The 17,477-nt window shown below is 42.0% G+C and overlaps 1 protein-coding gene across 1 annotated transcript in view; it reads right to left on the bottom strand.

Moving 5' to 3' along the window:
- Window positions 1–1,474: 1,474 nt before the first annotated feature.
- ntn4 (netrin 4) overlaps window positions 1,475–17,477 on the bottom strand; it is a 31,772-nt gene continuing 15,769 nt past the window's right edge. Inside the window, exons 4-10 of the mRNA XM_085252070.1 lie at window positions 14,933–15,059; window positions 14,524–14,709; window positions 6,511–6,724; window positions 6,063–6,154; window positions 5,405–5,473; window positions 3,406–3,579; window positions 1,475–3,330 (exon numbers count right to left, since the gene is read on the bottom strand). Of these exons, the coding sequence (XP_085108196.1) occupies window positions 3,191–3,330; window positions 3,406–3,579; window positions 5,405–5,473; window positions 6,063–6,154; window positions 6,511–6,724; window positions 14,524–14,709; window positions 14,933–15,059 (1,002 nt within the window). The 3' untranslated portion in view covers window positions 1,475–3,190. The remainder of the gene's footprint in view (window positions 3,331–3,405; window positions 3,580–5,404; window positions 5,474–6,062; window positions 6,155–6,510; window positions 6,725–14,523; window positions 14,710–14,932; window positions 15,060–17,477) is intronic.

Raw genomic sequence — 17,477 nt, forward strand, 5'->3', positions numbered from 1 at the left:
TCCTTGAATCCTTTAATCCTTGAATTATTGTATCTGCAAATGAATCTTATTTTTCAAATAGATACTCCTAAATCCTATCCAAACGTATGAATTGGTAACACACGCTAATGCAAAATAAATGCTGTGATATATAAAGTCCAATTTAACATTAAAAGGAAGTAAATCTATATCTCCCTACTTGTACTGTGGCAGTTCTCGTGGTCACATTCCTCTTAGCGTATGCACTCGTTCACCCCTTACCCCGCTGTCTGGAAACAGTGGAGCCGTGACCCCTCTGCCACAAATCTGTGAATGGGCCGCAAACGGGAAATGTGGGTCCAAGAGGCTATCCGGTTTGGCTGTGAGAAAATATCCACTCATGCTCACCTCTTGTTGTTGAGGTGAGATAGGTAGACAGGTGAGCGACCTTTGACCCCACCTGCCACGGTGCTCTGCTTGACGCGCCAGGAATGTGTCCACACCTCTCAGCCAACCACGTCATGGCGAGTGGAAAACACGCACCAAGTCTACAGCCAAACGGAGTGTGTGCGCCGGCTCCGGCGCCTCTGTTGTGGTCTACATTCTGCAGTGCTGTGCAAATGTAGGGGAGAGTGTTTTGGGAGCAGGAGTGATGGATGACTTAATGCGAAGGGACACAGGGAGAGGAGCAGGAGGCGTGTGTGTGGGAAAGAGAGCAGTGTGATAAGGATATTTTTGTCCCGTTTATGTGAAGTATTTCAAGGTCTTGGCAGTCGTATCGATTGTTGTTGAAAATACAGTATGCGCGTCAGCAGCAAGGCTTCAGCAGCAAACGGAGGTTGCTCAACAAGACAGTTTTTCTACTTTGTTGCAGTTTTGTCCATCACCGTTTTAATTCTTGTTCCTGTCAGTTTTCTTTTACACATTTGGGAAGCAATAACATTGATTTTGGTCATCATGCATCGCTCCAACTGCCAATGTACCCCGATCATATATCTGTGAACAGTATCCTTCACTCTCATTGGTAGAGAAAAGTTCAGTTTGGGACCTGCCTTCTCTGCCTCTCAGACTGCACATAAAAGAGAGACTGAGGGTGTTTTCATACACAATTGATGCCTTCTTCATTTCCCCCCTTGGTGCGTTTTGTTTGTGCAGATGTGAACCTAAACAACTACAATAAGACGACTTAGATAAACTCCAGAGCGGTTCATTTATGGTGAGAGTGTGATCCGACCTCAATCTGACCCTGCAAGTCTGAGCTAAATGCCTTCCCATGACCAGCTTTCCATTCTGAGATTCGACAGTACACCAGACATACAAATGGAGATATTGCTCCATGTTATCCACTTCTACCAGAACACACCATCTTCATCCTGAAACTAAACGACGGGGAAAATACTACAAGTTTATTTATCGACTGATTTGGACCAGAGTAAATTAACCATAGGCATAAAAACACCCTTAGTTAAAGTGTAAACCACCACATTGGTTTTATTGGAGGCTTAAGTTGCCATATTTGGACCCAAGAGTTAACTGCCAAGTTATTTAGTTAAACCAGTATATCATCTGTAAACTGTAGGAGAGCAATGCAGAGGCACAGTAAAGGCACAATAACATACAACACAATCAGTCACTAAAACTCCACATGGATTTATACAAACATTCAACCATCTATAGATCCCAAAAATGTAAAGTTGGGAATGTTAACATGTGACTTTGTGGGGATTTACTCACTTTTAAAGGCAGACTCAAATGTCCTTTAAAAGAGCTTTCTTTCTAATAACCTCGGCAGCCTATTTTTGGGATGCTGCCAAGACACTGAATCTTAAGATTTGCCAGTTGGATGTGAAGATAGGTATGAGGTGATGCGGGCTGGCATACGAGATCAGATGAAGTGCCAGGTTTTGCAGCTGAGCTTGACTTCATGACCTGTCTGAACTACAGCTGCTTGATTTTATAGACAGATTTTACTTCCCGTGTTTATTAGTTGCTTGTGCCAGACTTTCAAACAGGATCAGTTTTATCAGTTTTATCTTCAAATAGCAAAACAGTGGAAAATTATTTCTCACGAGGGGCCTCAATTTTAATTGCATCACTTTGCAAACTGTACTGGTAAGCGCAGGTGTTGCTCGTTTGGCCCCAATCGTGTGTTTCTTGCCTCTGTAGGCTTTCTGAAGGCGCTGCAGTTTATCAGAAGGCTTATCAGTGCTGATAAACGATGGCTAAGTGACAAAAACAAGACGAAATTTGAAGTTATCCTTTAATATTACCATGAAAAAAAAAAACAACTGGAGAAAGATATGGCATAATATTTATATAGATATATACAAAATAATACTGTACATGAGCACAAAAAGGAAGGAATAACAAGTTTTCTGATTTCTGAGTGTAAATATGAGCGAAATTAATGTACAGCGTTCTGCATTATAAACATTGGAACGGTTGAAAACTATAGAAAAGCTTAAGAGCTGGACTCAATCTGGACTGTGCTCATAATATATATATATATATGTACTGCTGCATTCAACCACATTCTCTCTTTCTCTTCCTCTCTCTCTCTCACGCACACTCTCACACACACACAGACAAATACATTCACGATTGGGGTGAAATCCAGTCGCTCTGATTTCAACACAGGCACACCTGGACTGGCTAAGATTTAACCACCTGTAGTGGCTTGTATGGCTTGTTCAGCGTCACACTTCGCACATTGTGTCTGCAGCACACACACACTTGCTGCCTCTGTGAGTGTGTCCACTGTAAAAAACAAAAAACAAAAAAAGGAAGGTTTTACGTGTGTGCGAGTTTGTATTTTTAATGCTCCTCTGTTTGTGTGTCCATATTCCCTCCTTCTGTCCTTCTGAGGATAAAGTGCTGCAGAGGAGGAGAAAGTGTCGCTCAGTTCTCGGACATGCTGCTGAAATTCTTGAGCTGCAGCAGCGACAGCAAAGAAAACATTTTCTTGACTCCTATATGAGAATGCAAGAATTAGAGACAGATGCGAGATGGACGTGTCTTAATGAAATTGCGTCCTGTGTGCTTTTAGCTTGTGCAGTCTGCCACTAGCTTTGAGCTCTCGGCAGTGGAAACAGGTAGGGCCTCAATCTTAGTCCCAGTCCCTTAAAAACCTGCTCTCAGACCTGTGCGACCCAATAATCCACACCTAGAAGATGGGAAACCAACATCCGTCACGTCAGCTGTCCCTCCGGTGCTGTTTTTCTAAATTACCCATCTACCAATTGCAGTCTTTCTTGAGTAAAGTGAGAACTTTGCGGCCCAAACTTGCTTTCCAAGGCTTGACAAAGCTCTTCATGTTGACCAGGAAGCGGCCCTGCTTACGATCCAAGTGGCCAGCCACCAGGTACTCCACGCCTGTGAGGAGAGGTCAGAGGGGTTAAGCACATTTTGGATGTTACCAATGAACAAAGTTGGATGTGCGATTCTTGCCTGGATTGAGGATAGGGCAGGTGCAGCCCCGTGCGGTCCAGGACTCGGGGTAAAGGGTGACGCGACCGCGCTGTATCTTCATTTTGGTATTCTGACTGAGTACCTTCTGAACTTTGACCTCCACCTCAGCATGGGAGCCCTTATCGTGAGCTGCTAGCACTCTCACCTTCAGCACTGGAAGTCAGGGAGAAATGCAACAAGACCTTCAGAGCTGGAGTGTTGTTACACCAGAACAGTGGTGTCAAACTCAAATTCACAGTGGGCCAAAATTCAAAACTGGAACAAGGTCGCGGGCTAACATTAATATTTATTGGAAAAAAAATCTTCCTCCAGATTTAAGAATGAATCTCTTCTTATGGACTCAAACAAGTTTTGCTGAAAAACTGAATATGGAACAAGCAAAGCTTAATACTAAACAATATATATATTAGCTGTATAATACCAGTAGGCCAGCTCTAACAATAATTTGGTATGGCTTCGCGGGCCAAATGTAATTAGGCTGCGGGCCAAATTTGGCCCGCGGGCCAGAGTTTGACACCTATGCACCAGAACAACTTCTTTCTGCATTAAAATGCGACAAAACAACGTGATCCATGGAAGGAGGCTGTCGTGGAAAGTTTGGTTACTGGATGAACTTCAAACAAAGTTTTAATCTGATCAGTTTGAAACTCAGATCAGGTTTTCTTCCCCCCCCCCCCCAAGGGGCTGGAGCAGAATTAATCATTCCTCTGAATGCTGGGACTTTTTAAAGTAAAGAAAGTGAATTGTGATGCTTTCTTCAGACATTCATGAAGGTGAGCACGACTAACAACTTGTTAGCCAACTTAGGCTTTTCCTCCTTTGTGACTTTAATAATGACCATAATTTATAAAATTAACTTCAGGTTTTATTCAGTGTGACCTTAAACTAGAAACTGAGATCATAAACTCAACTGGAAAGTGTTTTTAGAGGTCACGGAGCGAGGGTTAAGGCTTTTTGGAATCAGAGGAGTCGCCCCCTGCTGCCCATTAAACAGAATGCAAATGCTGTGAATGATTTGACCTGCATTAGGTAGTGAACATGAGCAGACAAATATCAGCTGAGCAACTAAAGGTAAACATCAGGTTCTTGCTTGTGTTAATTATTTTTCTTGTATGCTGTCTTTATATTTGTAAAGAAGAGTTAACAGGGTACAGGGTGGTTGCCTGAAGTTTGCATGAAAGATGCCAAATTGTCTGCAAACACTTGCCAACTAATCTCTAAGCCATGGTTGGGCAAGTCCAGGCCTCGAGTGCCAGTGCCCTGCAGGTTTTAGATATCACCCTGGGTCCACAGACCTGAATCAAAAGATTAGTTCATTATCAGGCCTCTGGAGAACTTCAAGACATGTTGAGGAGGTAATTTAGCCATTTGAGTAAGGTGTGTTGAATCAAGGACACATCTAAAACCTGCAGGACATTGGCACTCGAGGCCTGGAGTTGCCTACCCCTCTAAGCAGTAGTGAAACTCTTAGAAGCGAACAGCAGACTAAAAATGGAAAAGATTCGTCTTCAAAACAAAAGCTGCACCTTTTGAAAGGTTTTGGTTTCAGCGGTAACATTTAGTTTGAAGGCAAAAGTTTGCCATTTATGATGTGCGTTCCACTTTTTTGCTAATTACTGCTTTTAGCTAACGTCCTCAATGCAAGCTACAGGCAAAAAACCCCCAAAATAAATCTTCAAAAACAAACAAAAAAAATCTTGACTTTTATTTTGTTTTTGTAATTTTTTAATGAACCATTTTATTACAGGTTCTGTTTAATGTTTTGTTTGCTGTAACATATTCATTTACCAACTTGTGGGATAAATAAAGTACGTATAATTAAAATACAAAGACAGACTGAATCAATGAGCATGAGTATAACAATGTTAGACATAAATACAGTGAAATAGATGATTTACATTTAAATGCATTAAACTAATCAGGTAAAGCCAGGCTTACATGAGTTACAGTGCATGTTTGGAGATGTTTGAATGCTTACCGTATGCATAATTCATGGTGCAAAAGAGTTTGCTGTTGGTCAGACTTTGCTCTTGGCACTCACACTTCTCTGCAGGGGGGACATGCAAGAACAGTTTCATATTTGTAGCATAAATAAATAACTTTTTCTCTATGTGTGTGTGTATGTGTGTGTGCGCGCGTGTTGCCTCAGCTACTGTATGTGATGTCCTAAGACTAATAATAAGTACAGTGTGTGGCGTCCAGTGAGGAATGTGCCAATAAAAGCTGGAGTTACAGTGTGGTGGTACTGAGGGTCTGCGAGAAGAGACCTCCACTTGGAAACTGTCCTTGCACACACACACACACGCACACGCACACACACACACACACACACACACACACACACACACACACGCACACAGTCATGTTTCCATCCTGGAATCTGCATACCTCAACTTTCAAGCATGTCTTCATACAGCAATGTAATGATTTAAATTACGAGGACTTGCCTTTTGTCCCTAATGTCCCCACAACATGAGTAAAACAAGCACACACTCACACACATCTTTGTTCAATGTCTTTCTGAGAGCGTAGCCAGACTTTCATTACTTAAACATTAACACTTGGTCAGTGGACCGTGAAGGAGGATAAACCACACACACATGGACGCACGCACACACACACTCTCTGTATTGTACCTAAGTGAAGAGCAGAGAAGAGTTCGTCCGTTCTGAAGATTCTGACTGACTCACTGGCGTTTCTGTCCAGGTGGTACAACTCCAGATCAGAGCTGCAACACAACATCGGCATACATGTTATCATAAAACAGGAATTATAGCATCGAAATACACTTAAAGTCCTTAAAGTCAACATCTCTTTAAGCAGAAAAAAAATTCTATTTATATTTAAGGCTACGTACAATTACATGAAAAACACGTTTGACTATTTTAACAGAGCAGACATACTGCCGAGTGATGATACCATACTAACATATTCTCAGTCTCGACCCTGCCTTTGTACTTGCTGTACAAAAACTGGGCAGATATTTGATAATATAAGGACACAAGGTCATGACTAAAAAAAGTTCAGTGCTTCTGTTTTTAGGCGCTACAGTTTTGTTATCAGGAGATAAAAGTTCTTACTCACCCAAACATGCAGTCTCCAGTAAACGGATCACAGTCTCCTGCACATTCACATGGACGGCATCCGTATTCGTGAAAGCCCCAGTATCCCACCATGCACCTGTCGCAGTGGGCTCCACCGACGCCTGGTTTGCAGATGCAGTTCCCGTTTGCGGGGTCACAGAGCGAGCCGTCTGCCAAGTGGAAGGGCATTGAGCCCATGGGGTGACAAGTACATGCTGGGGAAGAAAAAGGTGAAATTAAATTAGATTGGAAGGTTTTTAATTGTAGATGATACTAAAACATCATCCTTGCACTATCTGAGAGGCGAGGTACATACTGGACATGTTGTCAGTTCATTACTGAATTCATAGTCATAAATTCTTATGTGCGTGGTATGTTGTTGATCTGAATAATTCAGAAACTGATTTCCCCACACAACCATAACTAGGGTTTATAGAAAATGGTTAGAAAAAAGAAAAATATCAATCATTAGTGATTCTCTGGGGTAAATATCTTTTGTTGGAGAATGGCCAGAGCGCTTTGACATGATAGGACTCAAATGATCACTTATTAGAGCCAAAAGATGCAGAAGAGCATCTCAAACCTTGAAGCAAATGAGCTACAGCAGCAGAAAACCACATTAAGTGCCACTTTTGTTTGCAGAATCTTATTGAATCAATGCTATGAAGAATTGAGGCAATTCTTAAGGCAAAAAGAGTGTCAAATCTGGTACCAACGGGGTGCTGGTTTAGCTCAGTGTGTTGAGCAGGTGACCACATGCCATACGGTGGCCGGCCTGGGTTTGAGTCGACCCGCTGCCCTTTGCGGCATGTCTTCCCCCCTCTCTCTGCCCCTGCTTTCCTGTCCTGTTTTCACGGTGTCTATCAAATAAAGCTGAAAAAGGCCCCCCAAAAATCTGGTACCAACAAGGTGTACCTAATGAAATACCTGTTCAGAAATACTACACAAAAGACTAAAGAAAAGCAGTGAGCAGTGAGTCCAAAGGTCTGACAGTCTGCTGATTAGCAAATTGCTATTTATCACCTGCACTTAAGTATTTCATCAATTGCTCTATTGTCTGCTTTTGTGGCAGCCACTTAAAACACAAAGGCGTCTCTGTTTTTTTAATCACATGAAGACAGATGTTTATACTTCTTTATTTGTGATCCTAAGCTTTTTCCCAAAGTCGATCAATATGCTTTTAAGGTCTAGAACTCAAATTAATCCTCCTCACATGGATAGATGAACAAATACATACAGTAAAACTCTCAGCCCTCTAATTGTGTACCGATAGGGTGTTTTTCCAACAACCTCCAAAAACAACGAACACACCTTATTACACACCCACCCATGTTTCCATTGGACATCTGAGAAAACTGCTGTCTGCTGGGACCCGGAGTTGTCAGGCCTCCCCCATAAATAAACCGCAGAGAGAAACAAAGAAGGGGTGTTGTTTGGAGTCATTTGTCTTGTGTTTAATGATGCTTGAAGCCTGACTGCCAGTAAATGACTACTTACTGTACACCCAGAAGCTCCCTCAAGCTCCTTTTTCAAATAAATCATGGTGGAGAAAAAAGAAAAAACAACAACTTTAAGCCAGAGGTCTGAATCAGGCAGTTTTCTCAAACCGAACTGAATGTGTTAAATTCACATCGACGACTATAAACAAATGAGATGGCATGCTTTTAGAAACAAAGATTAGAGTTCATTCCTGACCTTAAAGCATGTTTGCCTTCAAACTGTTATCAGAGCGCTTCACGGACTTTATTTGATAAATTGTTCCGAAATAGAAATACAACAGTCAACATGAAAAGTTTTTAAAGCTTATCAGTTTATATAGGCGTTTTCCCCACCTCAGCAGTGAAATGCACACGAATGCTTGAAGTTTGTAGATAAACAGAAGCACCACTGAGTTTTTATGATTAAACTGCAAAAACTGAGTGCTGGTATAGCTCATGTGGGTTAAGGAGGCAACACATATGCTTTGCTATTGCAGAGTCTTGGGTTTGAATCTAAAGTTGCCCTTTTGCTGCTACTCTCTCTCTCTCGGCTTTCTGTGCTATCAGAAGGTTAAAAAGCCTAAAAATGCAAAAAACAACAACAACAAACAAACAAACAAAAACAAACTCTATGCTAGTTAAAGTTTGAGATAAAAAGACTGAATTTGGTCTCAGGGGCAGCAGCCTAAGCAGAGAAACCCAAACCTTCCTCTCCCCAGGTCTTAGCCAGCCTAAGACCTGGGGAGAGGAAGGTTTGGAAGATGTAATCTCCTAAGTTTGTCCTGGGTCTGGTTTGGGGCCTCCTCTCGTGAGGAAATACCAAGACCATCTCACTCAGGAGCCACCCAGAAGGAATCCTAGTCAGCTGCCTCCTTTCGATGTGGAGTAGCTGTATTCCTAGCCCCTCCTGAATAATTTAATTCTTTATCCTACCACTAAATGTAACTGAGCCTCCAGGAGCTCCACAAATGATTTTTTTAAGCTCCTAGCAAACACTCAAACAAAAACAAACCACAACAGTCACATAACTTACTTGGCAGAAACAATAAAGATAATCAATATCTATAACGTAAGCCATGTCCCAGCACACAGTTCTTTTCAGTTAGCTGCTCCCATTAACTGATCCATGTTGGGAGGTAAGCTAATGCCAGTTAAGATTAGTCACAAGAAATCTAGTTTTATCTAAATAGTTTTATAAAAAGGAACACATCATGCCACGATCTAAAGAAACACCTGACAAACAAAGTCACAGACATCTATCAGTCTGGAAAGCGTTACAAAGCCATTTCTAAAGGTTTAGGCCTCCAAGGAACCATGGTGAGAGCCGTTATACACAAATACAAAAAACATGAAACAGTGGTGAAGCGTCCCAGGAGTGACCGGCCAACCAGAAGTACTCCAAAAGTACAGTGATGACTCCTCCAGGAAGTCATAAAAGACCCCAGAAAAACACTAAGGAACCACAGTCTTCACATAGCTCAGTTAATGTCAGAGTTCCGAATCCTGAATCCGACTGAGATCCTGTGGCATGCTCTTAAAAAGGCAGCTCATGCTTGAAAACCTTCCAATGTGGCTGAATTACAACAATTCTGCAAAAGATGAGTGGGCAAAAATTTCTCCACGGCGCTGTAAAATACTCATTGCCAGTTACTGCAAATGCTTGTTTGCTGTTGTTGCTGCTAATAGGTGGACCAACCAGTTATTTGGTTTAGGGGGCAATCACTTTTTCGCACAGGGCCATGTAGGTTCCCCCTACCCTTAATAATAAAAACCTTCATTTGAAAATGCATTTTGTGTTTACTTGTGTTATCTTTGTCTAATATTTAAATTTGTTTGACGATCTGAAACATTTAAGTGGGACTTGAATGCTAAAAAATAGAAATGAGGAAGTGGGCAAACACTTTTTCCACACCGCTGTAAATACAATAACAGGCGACGGGAGTTACATGACCCAAACTGTGCCTTTGACCCAAGAGAACGATGTCAACTGTCAAACCAAACAGTTTATCAGACAACTCACCCACACAAAGATAAGATTGAACTCCATCAGAAGACCTAGCAATACAGTACCAATAAAATCATAAAGATATCACATTTATATCCTTTATAGATGTGGGCATGTAAAAAAGGCCATATCAGCACTCTCTTAGGAAGCATCCTGCACAGGTAAATAATTAATAGAGATCACAGCGCCACCTCAGTGCCATTTAAAACCAAGACACGTGTGACGGTGTGTTTGGCAAGCGTGTGAATTTTCATATTTGTGTGAAAATTTATGACCACTTGAAGGATTCACAATGCAACAACTCCTGTAAGCAAATATGTGCGTCTAAGAAACCTGTCAGCTGCAAGAGCTCTGACAATGAAGACTTTATGAGTGTGTGCTGAGACATGATACGACACCTGCCCGAACAACCACGAGAAAACCCACTACAGACATAAATCCCCGCACACACAAACACACACTGTAACTCTCCCTCCTGATAAACGGCTTTGGTGTGTACCAGCTTGCGTGAAGCTTGACAAGAGTGTTTTCTTTCGCGGGCCCCTCAGAGGCTGGAATGAAAAAAATGTTCCTCACAACGGAGGGAAATTCCTCCATTGTCAGCGAGCTGCTGCAGTGGGATTACACAACCTGAACCTTCATTTTAGGGGTTCTCCAAGCATGTTGTTGCTCCTTTTTTCTAATCAGTCAGCCTTCATTAGTTATTATCCCAGAGGTGAGTTTTTGGGTGTAAAGCACCGAACCTAATGACTGAAATCACACCTGCTGTAAAGAAGGCATGCATCTGTTTCTGTGACCTTATCAGAGATGCAGAGATATGAGAAAACGTCAGAAAATCTGGAAGGACAATAAATGAGGTTGTATAAGTCCATACAGTATGCAATTTATCAACTACTCACTGTTCCTGAACTGCCAGACAGAACAGCAAGAGACTTGGTACACATGCTGCAGGACATGACAAGCTTAAAAAGTTATGGAACATCACAGGTGGCATGGTCTCCATATTTCAGAAACTGCTTGTCTACTGGAATTTCCCCAAACATCCATCTCTTGGGCAACAGTAACTCAAATAGCCACCTGCTACAAGCAAGGGATGCAGAAGAGCATCTCAGCCCTTAGAGCTGATGAGCTACATCAGCAGAAGACCACACCAGCTGCCAGTCCTTACTAAAACTGGACAATGGTCATATAATGAAATATATGATGATATAATGGTGTTTGTTTAAACACCGCCTGAGCATTGTCGCTGACCATGTCCATCTCTTTATGACCACAGTGTTCCCATCTTCTGATGGCTGCTTCCAGCAGGATAACACAGGACAATGAGTTCACTGTACTCATACGGCCTCCACAGTCACCAGATCGCAGTCCAATAGCGCTCATTTAGGATGTAGTGGAACAGGTGATTTGCATCATGGATGTCAACATGGACCAAAATCTCTGAGGAATGTTTTCAGCAACTTGTTGAATCTGCGCCACAAAGAGTTAAGGCAGTTCACAAGGCAAAAAGGGTTCAACTTGGTAGCAGGAAGTTGTACGTAACAAACTGGCCAATCAGTGTCTATAAAAAACAGACAAAGCCACTGTGACATCGCCCACTGGTTAGTGAATTCATACACAAGTGAAGCTTTCAGATGTGTTTCCACCATTGCTATTTTAGTGTACTGAAACCAGACATGACAAGTAGATCTGAAACCCAGAACACTGCACACTCATACAGTAACAATGTATCAACCATAAGGTGATGGAGAAGCACACCCCGTTTTATCCTCCTGTTTGTCTCCAATTAGGAATATGTGTTTAATACATGACTATAAATCCTGATGAATTAATCATCTGTAGCCCTAGTTTAAAGTTAATTTTAACTGTGTTTACTAAGGTCAAAGATTCAGGGAGCTGAAGGGTTGCTTTTGACCTTTCTTGCAACCAGAGGAGTCCCCCCCTGCTGGCTGCTAGTTTCATGGCAGGACTTTCTTCTAGAGCAGGGGTGTCAAACTCAAATACACAGTGGGCCAAAATTCAAAACTGGATCAAAGTCGCAGGCTAACATTAATATTCATTGAAAAAAAATCTTCCTCCAAATATAACAAGGAATCTTTTCTTATGGACTCAAACAAGTTTTGCTGAAAAACTGAGCATGGAACAAGCAAAGCTTAATACTAAACAATATATAAAACTTATATAAACGTATATATAACTTAATATTGCACACATGTAAAATCGAAATTCCAATTAAATAACACATCAGTGGAATTCATTTCTTAAATAAAAATTGTATTTGCAGCCAAAACACCAACAGAGCATTCTGGGAAATGTAGTATTAGCAGTACATGAACTGTATAATACCAGCAGGCCAGCTCTAATAGTAATTTTGTATGGCTTCGCGGGCCAAATGTAATTAGGCTACAGGCCAAATTTGGCCCGCGGGCCAGAGTTTGACACCTATGTTCTAGAGTAATGCTGTTACGTTAACTAACAGCGACTCTAACTACAACTCTCTAACTACAAAGAAGTTATTTTTTTAAACTTCATTGTTAATTTTCATTCTATTTTTTCTGCTTTGAAGTGTTGAGTTTGGCATTTTGCCTCAGCTATCTTAGTTTGGATAAGCAAAGAGTGGATCCTCCTGAAGAACCTAGGACTCTGCACACTCATACAGTAATAACCCTTCTGTCACAAGGTTTCTCTCTTACTGTCGATTATCATTTATTTTACTCTGAATAGGATCATAATTTCCAAAACGCATAAGGCTGTGTAGTAAAAATGACTGGAAACTACTGAATTATATTATAAACTAAACTGATGTGTTAATGAGGTCATAAATCAGGTAAGAAATTGGATCATTTTGGATTCGTATGACCAAAATACTCCCCACCCCTCTGGTGGCCATTCATATACAGTCTGTCTTTTGTAGAGCAGAGCTGCAGACACTTTTTCTTGTTTTTCAGACATGATTTATTCATGCCCAGACACAGATTTGCTGCTGAGTATTTTACAGGTTCTTATAAATGTCTGCTTGTATTTATCTTGAAATGAATCTCTTGAATTATATAATGCAAGAATTTCACTCACATGTGCTGTACCAATGTACCTGCACATGTGATGTGACAATAAAAGTGATTTGATTTGATTTGCACGATGAAATCAAACCCTGAAAGACGGCAAATTGGGCTGATAGCCAACATGTTCTTCCCTCTGTGTTTTTGAACGGTCTGCTGCTACTTGATACTCTTTAGGTTTTAATGAGATTTGCTTGCACACACACACACACACACACACACACACACACACACACACACACACACACACACTTTCCTTGGCGTTCATTTCCAGCATACCTGTGGGGATGAGTTCACAAATCTGACAGATAATCAGAGGGAGACTGTAGCCACCGGTCTGTGTTTATGGATGACTATCTCATGTTTACTTAACACTCACCTCTTCACAACCCCCTCCCCCCCACACACACACACACAGTGACGGAGAAAGGACCGTCACACATTCACAGCTAACAATCAAGCTCTGAGTCACATCTTAAAAATGGCAGAACAAACCGAGATGGACAAGCAGGAGTTTTATGATGAACTTTGAGTCAAGACACAAGTATGCCTCCATCTGATGATTAACTATGGAGTAACTGGATGGAGAATGGGGCATCTGCTGCCTCTGAGACACACACACACACACACACACACACACACACACACACACACACACACACAGAGCCAGGTGCCCGTGAGGACTGAGTGTTATGCAGCATGTTCTGGCTTGTGATCTCCGTCCTCTGCATTCCTGAGAAAAATCAAAGGGCTGTGCCAGTATGGTGCATTTGTCACCACTGGTCTAATGCTGTGACTCCATATTGAATGTCGTGTGCCAGTGAAATTCCTATTATCATTCCAAATAGATAGCAGTTTTATAAAATATACTGTAGAAAGTAAATGGACAGTCAAGAACACGGCTGAGCTTTTAGCTGCTCTTTCACATTTAAAAAGATACTTCAGTAGAAGCAACTTGATTACTCGTTTCATCCAAGGTATGGATGAAACGTTAGATGGACTACTGCAGCAGAAGATCACACCAGGTCCGCTCCCATTAACTAAGAACAGGAAACTGAGGCTAAAATTCACACCCGCTCTGACAAGACTCTGTTTCTGCTACAAGATTCAGATTGAAGGGTCAGAATTTGCCATGATTTTCACGTTAATATGAACTTCTGACCTCTATGAAAGCTCTGAGAAATGTTTCCAGCACCTTGGTGGATCTGTGACATGAAGATCTAAGACAGCTCTGAAGGACAAAGGGTCCAACTTGGCACCAGCAAAGTGTTACCAATGAGGGTATATAGACTTACATCAAGGGTGTCTAACATAGATTAATTCATGGGGCACATACAGTTCATTTTGTGGGCTTGTTCATTTTAAATTTACATCTGAAACATTTGACGATCTCTAATAAAGTTGATGCCACCAACTGTGCTCCTAAAAGTCTGCCTCCCACTATAGTTTAGTAAAATGTGTGTGCAGCTTACGTTTGCAGGAGTCGGGGGCGGCGTGCGGTCGGTTGGGATCTCTGTAAAAGCCTGGCTTGCATTTCTCACACTGTCGCCCTTCAGTGTTGTGCAGACAATCGCAGATGCCTCCGCTTCGCTGGCCAGACTCTCGCCACGCTGTCCAATCAAAGCGGCAGTTCTGAGCATGTCCGTTACACTTGCACTCTGGTGTGAGAAGAAGAAGATAGTCATCAAGAATGAAAATATCAGACTGGCAACTGGCTATATGTACAAATGTTTCAGAGAGCATTTGGAGGCTGTTCGTTCTGATATTTTAGTAAAGTATGAAGGTTTTCAATAACCTTTCCTAGATTTAAGATTTACAGGCTAAGTTTTAATACAAGAGTCCTGTGGTGGAAAAAGGTGTGAACAATTTTGTTTGACTCACTCCGACATTCATGCGGCGCTCCCGTCAGTCCATCGGCAGGCTGCCACGGTCTGTCGTTGTACAGAGGAGCGCAGCGCTCGCAGTGATCACCTGCAGTGTTGTGTCTGCACACACACTTCCCATGGACCTGTGAGAGAGAGCTCATTAGCAACAAGCAGCATGATAGATGGAGGTAAAGATGGACAAATAGCAGGAACAAAGAGGTCAGTGTGATGGAAAGGACAAGCTTCTTCACTCTCTCTTAACCACTTCCTTTTTTAATCGCTCCTATTCTCTTGGTCCAAAATCAGTGAATGGAGATTTATTGTTTGGCTTCATGGCTAGAAACGGGAATGGGCCTCAGCTCTGAAAAGCCTGCGTGTGTGTGTGTTTATGAGTATGTGTGTACGAGTGCAAGTATGCAGCGCTGAGAGCACAATAACAATCTCCTTGTCATTCCTGTGAGCTGGAATGCCATGCATGCTGGATAATGATTGAATGGGGGGGGGGGGGGGGGCAAAGCATCTGAGGAAGCTCTTTATTTGTTTGTGTTACACCGTGCAACTGCAATGTAGGACACAATTACACGGCAACTGCAGGGGTACACTCGCAATAATCAACGTGCACACAGGCGTGCAAAATAATTGCAAACGCACACAGATTCTTTGCACTCATTTCCCACGGTGTCGTGATGCGTCATACCTTGTCCCCGGTTCAAAAATCCTATAGGAGCACGGCCACATGCAGCATGCCCTCTGCCTGAACTGACCCCAGATCAGCCCCGCAATGTCGAGGTGAACACGCACACACATGACTGGTTTCACACACCGGTTTTAATCACACTAATAGGAGGAGAAATTGCACAAATGAGAGGTCCGGGTAATCAGGAGACATGATTACACGTTCAGCAAAGAGTAGTGATTAATATAAAGTGTGCAAAGAAAGGAGGGGAAAGAGGAGAAGCAGAAAAAGCCAGGAAAAAACTCTGGCTTAAGTCCACACGGCTGGTATTTCAACCCACATGTTTACCATACGGCGATATGCCATAGTTAACACACACCCAATGATGCAAACTCATCAAGACTGTGGACAAGGGGGGCTGGCCTGTCTGTGCATTTATGTACTTTTACACAAAGACCATTACCGGTTCCCAAAAGTTCCCAAAGAAGTACAAATATTTTAGTATTTGCACGGCAGTTATAAGTAAATACCACAGCTGTAGGTGTGCTTGATTTATCTCCATAACAGCTCCACAAAAGCTTTGAGACAGATGAAAGCATTACAGGCTCATTAACTATTACCACTTTATAAAATGCCTTTTCTGAGTTCAGGTTTTACATAGCTGAGGTTTTCTCGTGTTAAATGTAACATAACAAATAAAGGCCTATTACAGCTCTACCAGGGCCTGATGTGACACTGGACTGGTGGGCATGTCTTGCACCTTAGGACTGTTGACTCAGATTATACTTAAAACCTTAGGCTGCAGTCTCACAGGCCCAGAGACAGGAAGTCGTCATCTTCTCTCTCACCGGAGCCTTTTGGTAATGGAGCAGTGAGTCACCCAGACAGTAAATGGTGAGTGTAGCTGCCAGCAACCGCTCGCCAACCGGTCAGGAATACACATCCTTCCCCAGGGACCGGAGGTCACCAGCTGGTCTCTGGCTTGTGTTAATGAGGCCTGAGGTAGAGCGCTTGGCAGCTGACTCCAATCAGCAATTAGCTGAGGAGCGCTGAGGCTCCAGGAAAGGACAGTGCCTTTGCAGGATTGTCACTGTGTGGTTTGTGACGTTCATGAGAATACATAAAAATGCATAAATAAAAGGTTTAAAAGGCTTTTTTCTCCCTTCTTCTACTGCACATGTACAAAGTTACAGAACATTTTGGCTTCATTTATAGCTTAATCCTGAGCCAGCATTGAGCAGTGTCTCTGGGTCCTCTCAGAAGAGGAAATTAAAAAAATATGAATGTTGAACTTTTAACCAAATAGTTATTATGTAATCTCACTGTTAATGCCATATATTTGTGCACATCTGTAACGCTGATGGACATTGGAACAAAAGAAACCGGATAAATGCTGCAATGAGTGATACCCCTCTTGTATAAGGCCCATTGGAGTTAGTGTGAAAGACAAACGAGGCAAAGATTTAAGTGAGAGAAATGAAAACAGTCGGATGGACTGGAGCATTGCTCATTAGTTAAAGTGAGTGTGACCCCTGTAGTACTATTTGTTTAAGTAGGGGCAATAAACATTTTTGTTTATTACTTAAGTCCACACGGCTGGTATTTAAGTAATAAATTTTTGTTTATTACTTAAACAAAAATGGCAAGTTTACATTATAAGCTATAACCGAGCAAAGTGATCGAACATCAGACTGAATTTAAGGACCTATACAGTCGTCGTCTCCATCAGCTCTTACACCCTGCTTTCAGCTTCTCCTTCCTTGACACGTCTTCTCTGTTTTCACTCTTTCCAGTTTGATAGTTGTCCTCTCGCTTTCTCCCTCGTCGTCTCTCACATTTTCTCTGGCTAATTTTGAATCCTCCTGTTTTTCCTCACAGTTGCCGT

Source organism: Mchenga conophoros, linkage group LG17 (assembly GCF_057382185.1).
Source record: "Mchenga conophoros isolate Kocher_MC1m ecotype Shallow Benthic linkage group LG17, M_conophoros_male_GT1.1, whole genome shotgun sequence".
NCBI lineage: Eukaryota > Metazoa > Chordata > Actinopteri > Cichliformes > Cichlidae > Mchenga > Mchenga conophoros.